We start from the raw sequence: 16,807 nt of genomic DNA, 5'->3' as shown, positions 1-16,807 counted from the left end.
TGCAGAACAAGATTTATCCACAAATTACGAATGAAGTTGTTTTAAAAATATAAGTCTTTTAATACTTGAAGTACAGCAGATGATCTTATCTGACTTCACCAAAGTTCTGAGGTTGCATTCTCATCATCTCTCTCAGATGGAAGGATACCAACCACTTCTTTAAGGAGGTATTTTAATTGGAATTTTACTTTCCTTACAACTTGTAATTTCTTTCTTCACACATAAAACACAATTTTCTACACTGCCATGTGCTTGAAAGAGCATCAACAACAGGGATCAGATAGAGCCCTCAAGCAGAATGATTATGTTCTTGGACTTTCTATTCTTAAACTTGTTTTCAGAGCTGTCATATTTGCCTTGTGAAATTTGGGTAAGATTTTCTCTGCAAGAAGTCAAAGAAAAGTCGAACCTCAGTTTATACAAGTTGAGAAAAGGATATATGTTCACAAATATGAATTAAATCCTCAGCAATTTGGGAAGCACCCAAGTTGAACCAAGAGCAAAAAAAAAATGGGGTTTATGTGGAGCAATTATTTGTGTGTGTGGAGTGGGGGGGGGGGGGTGGAGATGAGGAAGAGGAGGAGGAGAGGTAATTAAAAATGCTCCAGGCACTCACTGAGCCAGCAAGGAAAACAGTTTAAAACGTGTGTACTGAGGGAATAAACTGAAGGCGGCTCAAACCAATTGCATCAATGGAGACCCATTTTTGAAGTGCAAAATTACAAGAATTTAGGACACAAAGAAAGTTCCACAGAACTTAAACATTTCAATCAAGGCCACTGTCCAAGGTAACGCTAAGTTGGAGAAATATGAACTGTGCCCCTGCAATTTGAAAGCAGCTTTTGTCAATTTTAAGACTCCTCCAAGTAAGCAAAGACCTCAGCTGGGCCTGAACGTAAGGCACGTGGACACAACAGTCTCTGATTCTTCAAAGTCGAATCTTCTTTGTGGTTTTAACTCGCACTTTTGGCCTTTTTCTTCTTTCCTTTGTACGTGAAATGCTTGAGTGGGTTCTGTTTCATGTTTGGCTAAAAAGGGAAAAACAATCATGTTTAGACTCATCTTCCATCATGCCAACAACACAATCACTTTTGTCCTCGACAATGCATTGGATAAACCCAGATTTGACATCAATTAATAATACGCATCAGCATGGTGATCAATTACAGTGTTTGCAGCAGAGATAGGTGGAATATTAATTACTGGTCACTTATCACTAGTTAATTATAAGATGGCTACCCATTTGGATTAAGGACACTCATTTGAAATATAAAGCTAACTTTAGCAAGAAAGTGAAATTAATGCAGTGGTTCATCCATGATATTCATGAATGGCAGGGAAGGCTTGAAGGGTGATGTGATTTCCTGCTGTTCCTTACATCTGCATTGTCTTAAATGCTGATATATGAGGCAAATCAAGTCAAGTCTCATCACCTCATAATACGATTGAATTTTATGTTCAGTTTGAGGAAGAGATGAATGAATTTAAGGTTAGTATTTTGAACTTAAATAAACCAATTACGAGGACATCAAAGCATAAAGCGAACTGACAAGTTAAGGAAAAGGTCAAGATGCACTGATATTTCAGAATTTCAGAAAGAATACATTCCAACGAAAAAGAAAAATTCCAAGGGGGAGGGGGAACCCACCATCTAAAAAAGTTAAAGACAGTATCAAACTTAAGACGGGTGACAGGTCAGACGACTGGATGGACGGAATATAAAATAAACAGGAAAGAACGAAAAGATGAGGATGCAGGGAAAATTCAAGTACAAGAGAAAGCTAGCTCAAATACAAAGAGTTTCTTTAAGATATTTTAGAAAGAAGTTAAAGTGAGTGCTGCTCCTCTTAAAATCTATCATGCAAAATGAGATGGTGAATGAATTGAACAGGTATTTTGGATTGGTTCTCATTGCAGTGGATACAAGTCACATCCCAAAAAGAACAGGGCGGGAGGAACTCAAAAAATGCACCATCACCAGGGAAGTGATGCTGATCAAAGTTGGAGCTGCAGGCCTTCATGTTTCCTGGTCTTGATGCACTTCATCTTAGGATCTTAAACAAAAAGGCTAGTGCGATTTTCCCTCACCTTTCTTTTGGGGGTATTTCTTTCTGGGAACTTTTTCCTCCACTTTTTTTTCTTACTGATGAGAGGGCGAGCGATTCCTCGTAGTGTCTGGGGAACTGGAAGGATTAAAATAAACGTCACTTTAGCATTCTTACGACTAATAGCGAACAACCAATTTTAATTAAAATATTACTTTTGCAGATTCAGGAATGCAAAAGGCTCAAACAGCTGAAGGTATGAACTGATTTCTCATTGATATTAGTTGGCAGCCTTTGCTTAGTGAGTAACACTCTTGCCAGGTCTGAATGTCATGATTTCAAATTCCAGACCAGAGATTTGACCATATAATCTAAAATCAGAAGTCATGCTACACTGTTACTGTCTAAGATGTTAAATCAATGCCCTCTCAGATGAACATGAGATATCCTGTGCCAGTATGCAGTGAAAGAGAAATTCTCCGTGTCCCAGCCAATCTGTATTCTCAACTGGTATCACTAAAACTAATTGTCTGGTCATTTAAAAGCTGACAGTGAAAGATAACGTGTGAAGTCTTGACTCAGCAAGAACAGAAGTTGGTTTAAATGTGATTTGACACTCTTGAAGAGTTGGAACATTGGTCACTTAGGCAGTCGAGTCCTGCAGCCAGTATTTCAGCAAGAACTCATTGAACTGAAAGGAAGCCAACATTTGAAAGCCCAAAAGAAGGTCTAGCAGAAAAAGGCCATTTGTCACAGAACTGGACCTAAAAACCTTGAAAGCATCGACACGAGTGACTTCTTCAATATGCTGGTAAACAGATGGCAGGAGCAATTAAGCCACACAATAAAATGCAACTATCTAAGATTTAAATGATTTGCCTAAACCATTGGATTGCTGAGAACTACTCTCAAACTGCAAGTAATACATCAAGACAAATGAGCTGTAGAACCAGTGTGTCTGAGTGTTCCCCACATTTCCTGGAAAGGCTAATCTCAGTAACTGTTTAATTAGAGCAAAATTCACTTCACCAATCTGATATTGGCAAAATCTTCCCCCATCGAAACACCTTCATACATTAATGGACTATTCATGACCCAAGATGTGCGACAGCTGCAGCAGGTATTAAGATAGAATCAAAAGTGGGAGGGTCTTGGGCAGTCATTCTCACAGGAGCGATTGAGTAGTTTTTAAACAAACGCACATTTGGCAGTAGTTGCAGGAACAACTTTTCAAGATTTAATAAGTTGAGAGCAGCTATGATGTTACGGAACAGAGTTTAGAAGTATAGCATTGATTTAGCTGAAGGGCAAAGGGTGCTGATGTTTTTAATTGTACCAATGTTACAATGAACTGTTAAAAAGCCTGGACCGGTTCAGGTCGTAAGTGTCTAATAAGGTAGGCAGAGGTTCAACTACCTACAAACATCGTGTAACACAAACCGATTGTTTCCCTACATAACCAGTACCTCACTTGAAACATACATCGCCGCCGAAACAATTGGGGATGTCCTGAGCTTGTGAAAGGCACTAGATAAAAGGCAGACTCTTTATTCAGTGTTCATGAAAAGTACTTCTTATTCAACCCACAGATAATGAAGATCATGTGTGATATACAAGAGCACTTATTTTGTCTCCTGACACTATCCGGAGAACTCCATTATTCAACCCAAGCCTGCTGTTCCTCACAGTAATATTTTTCTTTCCCCAACATAGGAACAACTTGGCCAAAATCCTCTTCTCAGCTGCTACTCAGCTTGCCTTCATTCTGCACAAGTATTCTGAATCTTCTTCCAATATTAAAATTGATTGCTGTGCCCATTCAATTAACTTACAATTTCTTTATATTGCTCATGGACATAATTCTGAGTCGCACTTCCCTTCCAAGTCCAACAGCTGAACAAATTTTTCAACTATTCATCTTTTTTCTGTTCCCTTCTACCCCAACATTTGTGTAACAAAGGTCAGCCAATCTAACTTCAAGGTAGGGTAGGCAGAGAATGTTCCATCTAGCACATGCAGTGAACAAGTAAACATAGCATTACATTGCAGCTGTCTCAATTTTGTTCGATTCAGTGAGTTTTATCGGCTGTGTACTGCTGGTAAAATACCCAGGAAAAAAAGATCATCTCTCTCATTCAGTTTTTTATCCCCCTGCATTTGGTAGTTTTCTATTTTAAGTTCAGCTTCACTTTATTTCTAAAGGGCTTACTGAACTCTTTTGCAGTCCACACATTTAGTTTCACTGTAAACTGTGCTTCTGCGGTTGCAATATCAAGTCTCATACTGGGGCTGATATTGTACAAAACTGGAATTGGGTTGATTCAGAATCAACTGCAAAGGAATTGAGAGTCATGACCTTGAAGACTGAGCTGGCTGTTGAAAAGACTGCAGTAATTCCCCAGGTTACCCAAGTGTGAGAATGGGCACTCTGGCCAGTGAATAAGCTGTCTCTGCATTCATCAAGCAAAGTGTGATTGCACGAAACAGATTACCCCAAAATCGTTTTCCAGGTTTCGACAGCGTTCAAACTGCATGATGCTGGTACCCCCAGTGCTACACATCAAAAACACGGGGACCCCCCATGGTCAGGACTTAATAAATCAAAAAGAAATCACAGGCAGGATCTACATAATTTCAGAGTCTACACCTCCAGCATGTGCTGACAACAGAGGTGAAAAATCCATCCTTAAATATTCTCTTTACTGGTCACTTGTACAGCTCCTGGACCTTCATCTGTTTACATCACACGTGAACAGCATCTGTTGTACACTCCAGCATCAAATGCTTTCTTTCCAGCACATTCCCTCTGAACAGCTCCATATTCCGGAGTGACAGTATCTTTACTCCAGCGGAATCCACACACCTCAGGACTTTATGCTCTGACACACACTGGGGGGGGGGGGGGGGGTCACTGCGTAGGTTACTCACTCAGATAGGCCGGTACATTCTTCAAGTGCGGTTTTACAATAGCCGGGTGCAGAGGTTTATCGTGTCGCAACAAATTAAGGTCTCTCGGATTGTCCTCAAAATAGGTCTACAAAAACAGAGCACCAAGTTCATTAAAGAACATCACAAAAACACCAACATTTTTACTGTACTAGCTTTTCCCTCAAACTTCACTTATTTTTGGAGCTTCTTCTCAATCTCATGCAGACGAGCATTAGAGGTTGAAGAGAGCGGCACTGTTTCGCACCTTCAGTTTCTCCGAGTTGAGCAGTTCCTGTTTGATTTCTTTGAGCCGTGCCTCTTTAATCGATTGTTTGGTAACAGAACGCATGGCATCCTGCAAAGAAGTGAAAGTACATTATCGCTGACAGCATGGGGAAACACAATCCCCCAAAATCAAATCTTAATGACAAGAGTAGAACCTTCCTTCCTAGAACAGCTTGTGCCTTTAACAAAATAAATTACATAATTTCATGTTAACACACGAGTGGTATTAGGACAAAAAGCTTTACCAAAGGGCTAGGTTTTAAGGAGCATATTAAATGACGAAAGAGAGAAAAAGAGGTAGTAAGGTTTAGGGAGGGAATTTAGGGCCAAAACAGGTCTGACGGCCAACGGTGGAGTAATTAAAATCAGATGCTCAAGCGCTCACTGCCTCTCAGAATACAAGAGCAGCCCAAAGGTGTGCGTGCAGTTTTGGTGCATTGGCCATGCTAAATTGCCCCTTGTCCCGAGATGCGTAGGTTACATGGGTTAGCGGGGTAATTGTGTGGGGTTACAGGGATAGGGCCTAGGTGGGATTGTTGTCGGTGCAGACTCGATGGGCTGAATGGCCTCCTTCTGCACTGTAGGGATTCTATGAACATCCATTCTTCAGACTGCTTTATAATATTAGCTGCATTTTAATATTCATAAGAATGCAGCTCTGAATTCATATAATTGAAATACATGCATATTAAACATGGCAACACAGCAGTGGGCTGAATGGAGAACGGGCTCTCTACGCTTCCTCTTAGCCAGGACTGCACAGGGTGTGCAGCATGTTTCCCAGAAGACATCACACAGAGTGCAAATAAAAAAAGGGAGTCAAACAGAGTCATCCCAATTGAGGGCCTGGCAAAGGGGCTGCAGAGGAATGAGAGTTGGGGCTAAGTGTTTGACTACGTGGCTTTGAACATTGTTTGGTTGTGTGACCTCGTATTTGAACCAAGGCTGGTTGAGAACCTGGCCTTGGTAAGCCCTTAATTTTCCAAACATGGACAAGAGGCTTTCTTGGGTTTCATCGCACCAGGAAACTGGGTAGCTTTCCAGTTCAAAATTTCAGGCAGATATTTAATGCAGAAGCAACAAAGAAATAAGTTTTTGATTGTATGATTTTGAAGTGGCTTGCTTATGTGGAACAGACTTTGCAACGATAAATAGGGGATTTTCACAGTAACTCCATTAGTGCAAATGTAAGCCTACTTGTGACTAATAAATAAACTTAACAGTGTGCTGTTCCCTGAATTCTGATGTTGAAGTGTGTTTAAATTTCTCGGCTACAAAGATCCCAGTGCAATGCAACGTCCTTGTTGGTGTTACAATATGAAAATCTCAAACCTTGGAGAGACTGGATAAGGCAATGTAACAGGAACCAGCTAGTTCCATGCCCTCTACGATTGCCATACCTTGCAGCGATAACGGAAGCCCTCAATCTCCTCAATGCGAAACTGGTAGGGTTTCAAAGCACAGTCCAAATTTTCTGTCAATGTTGAACAAAGAACACAAAGCAATTACAAAACAGTTGCTGAAAGATCATGTGCAATCTGCGACTGGATAGCGAGAGAAACCTTTCTCCACGATGGAGGACAAAATACAAGAGGGGATCATGGCGGGATGAACAGTGGAAGCAGTGAAGATAGTGCATTAATGGGACGACTTGTGCTGCAACATTCTACACAAGGTCTTACTTCTACTACCTGAGCACAGTTACAGCAAGCACTTTTATTAAACCCAGCAGGACAAATAGCAGGGAATTGGTGCCACATTTCCATGTCCCTTTATATCTAGTGAATGGCATGGGGCTGGTCAGAGAGATACTGCACATTTCTCAGGGTCATGGTCAGCTCTTCGCATAGTCAGAGTTCTCCTCAACACTGAAAACGGCAAAAACAGGACTTCTCACTGAGCCACTTTCAAACACAGATCATGGAAATGAGCAAAAGTACTTTTCAGTTCTGATGTGACAGAAACATTGCACTTTCTAAGCCAACATGGCACGTGAGGATTGTCAGCAAGGTCAATATTTGTTGCTCAGCTCCAAGCGCCCTGAGCCACCTTCTTGAACTGCTGCAGTCCATGTACTGTAGGTACACCCACTGTGCTGGTAGAAAAGGATTTTGACGCAACAATAGTGAAGCGAAGGCGATAAAGTTCCAAGTCAGAATGGTGTGTGGTTTGGAGGGCTCATTCTGCAGGTAGTGGTACTCCCATGCTTCTGCTGCCATTTGTCTTTGTAAATGTTGGGGTTATACTACTGTCAAAGGAGATTAAGTGAGTTGCTACAGTGCATCTTGTGCATCTCGGGTGGCACAGTAGCACAGTGGTTAGCACTGCTGCTTCACAGCTCCAGGGACCTGGGTTCGATTCCCGGCTTGGGTCACTGTCTGTGTGGAGTTTGCACATTCTCCTCGTGTCTGCGTGGGTTTCCTCCGGGTGCTCCGGTTTCCTCCCACAGTCCAAAGATGTGCGGGTTAGGTTGATTGGCCGTGCTAAAATTGCCCCTTAGTGTCTTGAGATGGGTAGGTTAGAGGGATTAGCGGGTAAATATGTAGGGATATGGGGGTAGGGCCTGGGTGGGATTGTGGTCGGTGTAGACTCAATGGGCCGAATGGCCTCCTTCTACATTGTAGGGATTCTATGATTCTTGTAGATGGTACAAATGCTGCCATTGTGCACTGATAGTGGAAGGGGTGAATATTTGAGGTGGCAGATTGAGTGGCAATCAAGTCGGATGCTTTGTCCTGGATGTCTGCGAGGAACACTTTGCAGGATCGCAGTGAGAGAGCACCAACTGCACTTGACAATTCTTCTCCAATGTAACTGAGATTTAGCTTCTGATCAGCCCTTTAATCTGACCATCAGGCTGTGCCTTGCTCATTTCAACGCCAGTTTGCTTTCATTCTTTTTTGACTTTTCTGTACAGTTTGAAACAACTGCCTTGCTAGGTCATTTCAACCACATTGCTGCGGGTTCAGAGTCACACTTAGGCCAGACCGAGTCAGGAGAGAAGACTTCCTTCCCTTCAGGACATCAGTGAACCAGATGAATTTACATCACAGTCTGGTTGTTTCATGGTCACCATTACTAAGACTAGATTTTTATCCCATTATCTTTTCAATTAATTAATATAATTTAAATTCAATGAGCTGCCTTGGTAGGATTTGACCTCATGTCACTGTTGACAAGAGGGTCGTCAGTCCCCTTTGCAGAGGGACTAACACCATTGGGAATGCAAAATGGCTCTGAAGTTGGGATGCAAGGAAGTGAGAGAGAGGGAGAGCACTGACTGAACTTGACAATTCTCCCCTCTTGGGAAGATTGGTTTCTGATCAGCCCTTTCACCTGGACATCAGTGGCTTCGAGTGACAAACACAGATTCACATTCTACCTTTCTGCTTCACCAAACGCTATTCCTGACAGCAACATGGAGCAAAAAGGATAAACATGTCCAGTACAAACCTCCAGTTAGCCCTTCCTCTACTTGCTGTAGCAGTGGAAATTCCGTATGAGACACGAACGTTAATGCCGTTCCCTGATTATCAGCACGGGCTGTCCTGTAAGAAGAAATGGAAGTACAAGTTTTATTATCCATCTCACCACTTATAAAAGTAAACACAACCAGCCTGAAGGATAGTCCTAAAGTGAAGGTAGCTGTACATGAGAAAATCACAAGATAGCAGTGAAGAGATCAAACAGGAGGCTGACAGAATGTGGGAAAGACACTTGTTGCAGAAGTGCCCATAACACCTCACCTGCCAACACGATGTATGTACGACTCCACTGTGAGTGGAAAGTCAAAGTTAATGACATTTGACACATTCTGAAAATCTACACCACGGGAGACCCCATATTCACGATCCTTTACTCTGAAACAGATGGAGAGAGACCTGTTAAGTATGAAGATAAGTAAATGCTCCAACCAAGGAGACATAGCAAACAAACCAACGTCCTGGATCAGTACTGGCGGGGCTTTTATATATGGAGTAGTGGATCACAGAATACAATCCCAGTTACTTCCTTTCCTTGGGTAGAGTATGCTGGCATTGTTCCAGGGTTAGGTGGGGACCAGCCAGACGTTATATGTTGGCATTGGAGAGAAAGGAAAGTTACTGACATGGTGCAAATTAGACAACGACAGACATCCAGAAGCTGAACAAACTCGTGCAATCAAGACTCCAAGCTCAAAGGGAGGAAAAGCCAGCTCAAGAGCCTCAAACTCTTCGCAAGTTAAAGTAATAAAACCAGCAGAAATCCAGGGTTTACAAAACAGTTTCAGGTCATTGGGAAGTTGTAATCCTTCATTTTAAAGCACCAGACCTTCAAAAATTACAAAATTAGCAATGCTTACTTTGCTCCTTTACTGTGTTTCTTTTTGTTCTTTTGCCCCTCTGCACTGTTCAGAATATGTTCATCTGTGGCAATGATGTAATCATAGAAACCTTGATTGAACTGATTGATGATATGGCACCTGATAGAGAAACAGCAGTCAAATATTTGAATAATGCAAAATACTCCCCAGCTTCACAGGTCAGGTTAGTCATCTGTCTTTTAAAACCAGTTTCTTTCCACATTTCCTGAGTGTTTGATGCGCGCAGTGCAGAGAAAGTGAGGCACATACGCACGCATGCCCACATAGAGAATGAAAGGGAACAGCAGCACTTTTATTCAAGAGATGCCCCACCTGGAGTGCACTGGTAACTCTGAGTTCAAGACACACGACAAAATGCTGAACTGCTCCAAGAATAGTTTCAGTCGGTAGCACCTATCGATGGAATTCACAAAAATGATGGTCTTGCCACAGACAAGGGAGAGTTTGAGTAATGTGTAAATCAGCAGGAACTTCTCCTCTTCCTCGCATTTAATTTGGTACTGGGTCAGCTGCGAGCTGTCTGGAAGCTGAGACTCTTGTAACTTGAGAATCACCTGTCGGTAAAAGAAAAATCAGGTTAGAAGATACAAATGAAGACACACACGGCAATCTGCTTATCCATCAGTGTCCTGCTTCAGAATGAAGCAATTTATTCAGCTTTAGCTTGGTAATCTCTCTCTCTCTCTCTCTCTCTCAATGCATTCACAAGGAGTTACAAACCACCCTGCATTCAGGACAAAAAGCTTAACTCCTCATAGAAAAACTGCATTTTCAAAACTGGAATATTGAGGCACATTGCACAATCCACCCGACAGAGTAACTTGTATTTACACACCATCCACAGGACACCCCAAACTGCCTTGCATCAAATTAATTACTTCCTGAAGTATATCATCACACTTTTGGCAGCCAAGATAGTGTGAGACCAAGACTTGCGAACTGGTTCAGGGTCATGTTGGTTGAGGGGGAAATGTTGAGAGAACTCCCCCTTGTTTGTCTTTAAATACATAAAATTAGATCTTTCCAAGAATGTTCGAACAGATGAATGAGGTCTCAGATTAATGTCTCATCTCAAATTCTGAGCACTCTGCTGGGCCCCTAACTGAAGCATGTAATACACACTTCGGTTCCAGAATGGGGATAGAACCATCAATTTCATGATTCAGAGGCAAAGGAACTCCCTCTCGGGTGAGGCTGACAGTGGGTTTCTCACATATGAGAAAGCATCCTTTTCGGATGTATCACCGCTTGGTACGGCTCTTGCGCGGACCAGGACCACAAGAAACTACAAAGGGTCATGAACGAAGCCCAGTCCATCACGCAAACCAGCCTCCCATCCATTGATTCTGTCTACACTTCCCGCTGCCTCGGAAAAGCAGCCAGCATAATTAAGGACCCTACACACCCTGGACATTCTCTCTTCCACCACCTTCTGTCAGAAAAAGATACAAAAGTCTGAGGTCACGTACCAACCGACTCAAGAACAGCTTCTTCTCTGCTGCATCAGACTTTTGAATGGACCTACCATAAATTAAGCTGATCTTTCTCTACACCTTAGCTATGACTGTACACTCTGCATCCTCTCTTTCCTTCTCCCCATGTACTCTATGAACAGTATGTTTTGTCTGTATAGCACACGAGACAATACTTTACACTGCATCCCAATACATGTGACAATAATAAATCAAATCAAATCACATGATTCTTCAAAAGATTTCTTACTGGATTGTGAAGCACCAGTTCCTTCAGGGCCTGAACATCCTCATTAAACGTGGCTGACATCAAGAATGCTTGATAAATCTTCGGAAGATGCCTGCAAGCAGACAGAATGCCCATTAAACATTCACTCCAGCTTTTACAGGAGTGACCAAGTGTGGCCCTAATGTTACAAATACTACAAAGGGTAACAATGATCGGCATATCACACAAAAAAAGTGCAGGCAGTGAGCTTTTTCAAGAATTTCACACATTTAGCAGATCAATCTCAACTCCAGTGGACACTTGTACTAAAACATTTCCTCGCAGTACGGTGGCAGAAGTTGGACCAAGTGGCACATTTCTGACCAGATAACAGATCCACACAGCTTGCCCAAGGGAGCAGCGCTCTTTGCAAAGGTGTTGTCACTGAACATATCGGGCACACTGGTGTTAAATAAACTAATAAGAGTTTTAACAACACCAGGTTAAAGTCCAACAGGTTTATTTGGTAGCAAATACCATTAGCTTTCGGAGCGCTGCTCCTCAGAAATAAAGGAAGGGCCACAACGCCCTTCAACAATGTGACACAGACTTTGTGCACTGCGCCAAAATCAGCACCTCCAATTGTTTCCAATGGTAACAAGGCCACAACTGACCTTTAGAAATGCCCTCCCCAGACAACAGCCCATGCTGAGATGCGTCACATGTTCCAACTTAGTGTTACATGCAATTCTAGTGCTGCTCATCTGTGGGACAGTCTCTGCCACCCAGAATAAGGTCAAAGATAAGTTGCTCGAAAGTAATGGAGATAACTTGCAAGTCAAAAATCTCATTTCACAGCAACAGCTCTTCAATAAAGTACAAAGGCAGGTGGGAAGCCAACCATGCAATAGAATCATTGAATTATGACAGTACTTAAGGCCATTCAGCCCAACGTTTCTGGGCTAGCTCTCTACAAGAGCAACTCTGTTCACTCCACTCACCCATCTTTTCCCCATATCACTCCCAATCTTTTTCTCTTCAGATAGTTATTCAATTCTGAAAGCCCCAATTTTATGAACCTCGGTCATACACATAGGCAATGCACTCCAGAACCTGGCCATTTGCTGTGCAAAAAAAAATTCCTCAAGTTGCCCGTGGTTCTTTTGCCATTCACCTTAAATTGGGATGCTCTGGTTTGCAAACCTTCCACTCTCTCCAGTTCTCTCATGATTTTGAGCAAGTGGTTGAAATAAAAAAGCAACTTACCCAAGCAAGTTCTTCAGGTCATTTTCAAACCCAAAAGAGAAGAGCAGATCAGCCTCATCAATCACAAGCATCTCCAGTGACGTGCACAGGTTCAGGGTGTGCTGTTCCAAATGCAGCAGAATACGGGAAGGTGTTCCAATTACAATGTCAGGTTTCTCCATTAGTATCGGCCTGAAACAAGAGGGGCAACACTGAAAAGGCGCACGCACTGAGAAATAAAAAACAACATATCCCAAACAACATGCCCTCTTATTTCATACCTCTGTGCAGATACATCCGCTTGTCCCGAGACATCAGCCACTCGAACATCCCGCGCACAACACGAGGCGAGCTGTCGGATCATCTGCTGTACTTGCTGGCCCAGCTCCTTTGTGGGGACCAGCACAAGGGCTCGCACTGCCTGCTCACAAGCTGACTTAAGGAGAAACAGACAGGGTTTTTTAAAATCCAGCTTTGTCACCAGTATCACTTATACTAAGTGCTCTACTGCCAGTCCGCAGCAGAAATGGGCAAGTTCCACCTGCAAACTTGGTTCCTGCACTCAGTTTGCTCTCGATTGTCAACAACTCACAGAAGTGAATGCACTAAGTTAAACCTCCCTGAACTACACGTGCTGAGGGGGAGAATTTCATGCTGCTGGGCGTGAATGGAGATAAATGCACACTCCATCACTGGCTATACAAGGGAAGCGTGAACAAGCGCCCTAGCAACCTCCAGTGCAACTACTTGCTTATTTCGGTCAGCAGCTAAGATGAGGCTCAACAACTTCCAAGATGGGAAAGAGAGAACCAAGAACATTTTGGTCAAAAGTGCAGTCTGGCCTTAACTCCTTAAACCAATTGCAAACTGATAGAGAATCTGGTGAACTGGTGCAATGACAATAATCTCTCTCTCAATGTCAGCAAAATGAAGGAGATAGTCATTGACTTCAGGAAGTGTAATGGAGGACATGCCCCTGTCTACATCAACGGGGATGAAGTGGAAATCGTTGAGAGCTTCAAGTTTCTAGGTGTCCAGGCCAACAACCTGTCCTGGTCCCTCCACGCCGACACTATAGTTAAGCAAGCCCACCAATGTCTCTACTTTTTCAGGACGTTAAAGAAATTTGGCATGTCAGCTACGACATTCACCAACCTTTACAGATGCACCATAGAATGCATCCTTTCAGGATGTATCACAGCTTGGCATGGCTCCTGCTCTGACCAAGACCGCAAGAAACTACAAAGCATTGTGAACGTGGCACAGTCCATCACGCAAACCAGCTCCCATCTGTTGATTTCATCTACACCTCCCACTGTCTTGGAAAAGCAGTCAACATAATCAAGGACCCCACGCACCCCAACATTCTCTCTTCCACCTTCTTCAGTCGGGAAAAGGATACAAAAGTCTGAGACCACATACCAACCGACTCAAGAACAGCTTCTTCCCTGCTGCCATCAGACTCTTGAATGGGCCTACCTCATTAAGTTGATCTTTCACGACACCCTAGCTATGACTGTAACACACCATTCAGCACCCTCTCTTTTCCTTCTCTGTGAACGGTATGCTTTGTCTGAATAGCATGCAAGAAACAATACTTTTCACTGTATACTAATACATGTGACAATAATAAATCAAATCAATGACTGCAGACATTATAGGGAACTAATCCAAAACTGATTCCACAAAACTGGTCTTTTGCCATTAAAAAGCAAGGCAAATAAAGTCTGTGCAGGAATATATTTACCTTTTTGGTGTTAAGAAGATGTTCAATGATGGGGATGGCATACGCTGCAGTTTTTCCGGAGCCAGTACGCGCTCTGGCCAGTAGATCCTTTCCCTCCAGTGCCAAGGGAATGGCTTGTTCCTGGATCAAGGTCGGTTCGGCCCAGTGGAGGTTCGCAATGGCCTGAAGAATGTGAAACACACAGCTGCTCATTCAGTTAAAATGTTCACAACCTGCATATTCTGAGCTGCCCAGTCCAACTCACCCCCACTGTCCCTCACACACTCCCTCATTCTTCAAATGCCCCAGCTGGATTCTGTGGGAGTCTGTCCCATTCAATTTATTAAAAAATGTTTGCTGCATATCGCTCTTAAATATTCGGCAAAATGAACTACAATCACAGTGCTACTGATGGTAATGAATTCCATCATAATGTATTTTGTAAGGCCCCTAGTGATGATTTGCAACTGCTGTTGAGATTTCCTCAAGCTTTCATGACCCAGAACTATTAATCTGTCCATCTTTACTCAGCTCCCGCTCCCCTCCACACAACCTTCCCGCCCAACTAACCCCACAACCCATTCCTGAACCCCACATCTCCTCAATTCAACCCCCCACTCCTCAACCCCCCCTTCCTCCCACCCCTCAACCCCCCCTTCCTCCCAGCTCCCCCCTCCTCCCAGCTACCCTCCCTTCCTCCCAGCTCCCCCACCTTCCTCCCTGCTCCCCCACCTTCCTCCCAACGCCACCCCCCTTCCTCCCAGACCCCAATCCCCCCAGACCCCAATCCCCCCGCCTTCCTCCCAGACCCCAATCCCCCCGCCTTCCTCCCAGACCCCAATCCACCCCCCCTTCCTCCCAGCCCCCAGTCCCCCCCCTTCCTCCCAGCCCCCAATCCCCCCCCCTTCTCCCAGCCCCCAATCCCCCCCCCTTCCTCCCAGCCCCCAATCCCCCCCCCTTCCTCCCAGCCCCCAATCCCCCCCTTCCTCCCAGCCCCCAATCCCCCCCCACCTTCCTCCCCGCCCCCAATCCCCTTCCTCCCAGCCAATCCCCCCCCACCATCCCCTCCCCCCATCCCCCCCCAACCCCTCCCCCCCCACACCATCCTCCCCCCCATCCCGTCCCCCCCCACACCATCCTCCCCCCATCCCCTCCCCCCCACACCATCCTCCCCCCCATCCCCTCCCCCCACACCATCCTCCCCCCCACACCATCCTCCCCCCCACCCCCATCCCCCCCCACCCCCATCCCCCCCCACCATCCCCTCCCCCCGCCCGCCCCCAGTCCCCTCCCCCATCCCCTCCCCCCGCCCCCCCAGTCCCCTCCCCCCGCCCCCCCCAGTCCCCTCCCCCCGCCCCCTCCCCCCAGTCCCCTCCCCACCCCCACCATCCCCTCCCCCCGCCCCCCCCAGTCCCCTCCCCCCGCCCCCCCAGTCCCCTCCCCCCGCCCCCTCCCCCCAGTCCCCTCCCCACCCCCACCATCCCCTCCCCACCCCCACCATCCCCTCCCCATCCCCTCCACCCCCACATCCCCTCCACCCCCACATCCCCTCCACCCCACCCCCACATCCCCTCCACCCCCACCATCCCCTCCACCCCCACATCCCCTCCACCCCACATCCCCCTCCACCCCCACATCCCCTCCACCCCCACCATCCCCTCCCCCCCACCATCCCCTCCCCCCCACCATCCCCATCCCCCACCTTCCCCTCTCCCCCCCCACCTTCCCTTCTCCCCCCCCTCACCTTCCCCAATCCCCCCCCACCATCCCCTCCCCCCAATCCCCCCCTCCCCTCCACTCCCCCCCTCCCCCTCCCCCCAATCCCCCCCTCCCCTCCCCCAATCCCCCCCTCCCCTCCCCCAATCCCCCCCCTCCCCCAATCCCCCCTCCCCTCCCCCAATCCCCCCTCCCCTCCCCCAATCCCCCCCTCCCCTCCCCCAATCCCCCCCTCCCCTCCCCAATCCCCCCCTCTCCTCCCCCAATCCCCCCTCCCCTCCCCCAATCCCCCCCTCCCCTCCCCCCTCCCCCAATCCCCCCCTCCCCTCCCCCAATCCCCCCTCCCCTCCCCCAATCCCCCCCTCCCCTCCCCCAATCCCCCCTCCCCTCCCCCAATCCCCCCTCCCCTCCCCTCCCCCAATCCCTCCCTCCCCTCCCCCAATCCCCCCCTCCCCTCTCCTCCCCCCAATCCCCCCTCCCCTCTCCTCCCCCAATCCCCCCCTCCCCTCTCCTCCCCCAATCCCCCCTCCCCTCTCCTCCCCCAATCCCCCCCTCCCCTCTCCTCCCCCAATCCCCCCCTCCCCTCTCCCAATCCCCCCCTCCCCTCTCCTCCCCCAATCTCCCCTTCCCCTCTCCTCCCCCAATCCCCCCCTCCCCTCTCCTCCCCCAATCCCCCCCCTCCCCTCCCCTCCCCCAATCCCCCCCACCCCTTCCCTCCCCCAATCCCCCCCCCTCCCCTTCCCTCCCCCAATCCCCCCCTCCCCTCCCCTCCCCCAATCCCCCCCCTCCCCCTCCCCCAATCCCCCCCTCCCCCAATCC

General features: G+C 46.4%; 1 protein-coding gene across 1 annotated transcript in view; it reads right to left on the bottom strand.

Annotated features, from left to right (window-relative positions):
- Nucleotides 1-552: 552 nt before the first annotated feature.
- Nucleotides 553-16,807, bottom strand: part of ddx56 (DEAD (Asp-Glu-Ala-Asp) box helicase 56) — an 18,042-nt gene continuing 1,787 nt past the window's right edge. The window contains exons 2-14 of the mRNA XM_078239521.1: nt 14,294-14,455; nt 12,828-12,982; nt 12,568-12,738; nt 11,344-11,434; nt 9,934-10,175; nt 9,601-9,720; nt 9,005-9,118; nt 8,712-8,806; nt 6,659-6,732; nt 5,239-5,328; nt 4,974-5,079; nt 2,089-2,183; nt 553-1,028 (exon numbers count right to left, since the gene is read on the bottom strand). Of these exons, the coding sequence (XP_078095647.1) occupies nt 954-1,028; nt 2,089-2,183; nt 4,974-5,079; nt 5,239-5,328; nt 6,659-6,732; nt 8,712-8,806; nt 9,005-9,118; nt 9,601-9,720; nt 9,934-10,175; nt 11,344-11,434; nt 12,568-12,738; nt 12,828-12,982; nt 14,294-14,455 (1,590 nt within the window). The 3' untranslated portion in view covers nt 553-953. The remainder of the gene's footprint in view (nt 1,029-2,088; nt 2,184-4,973; nt 5,080-5,238; nt 5,329-6,658; nt 6,733-8,711; nt 8,807-9,004; nt 9,119-9,600; nt 9,721-9,933; nt 10,176-11,343; nt 11,435-12,567; nt 12,739-12,827; nt 12,983-14,293; nt 14,456-16,807) is intronic.

This window comes from Mustelus asterias, chromosome 22 (genome assembly GCF_964213995.1).
Source record: "Mustelus asterias chromosome 22, sMusAst1.hap1.1, whole genome shotgun sequence".
In the NCBI taxonomy this organism is placed as follows: Eukaryota; Metazoa; Chordata; class Chondrichthyes; order Carcharhiniformes; family Triakidae; genus Mustelus; species Mustelus asterias.
The sequence above is the reverse complement of the archived record's forward strand: the minus strand, read 5'-3'. Positions and strand labels throughout refer to the sequence as shown.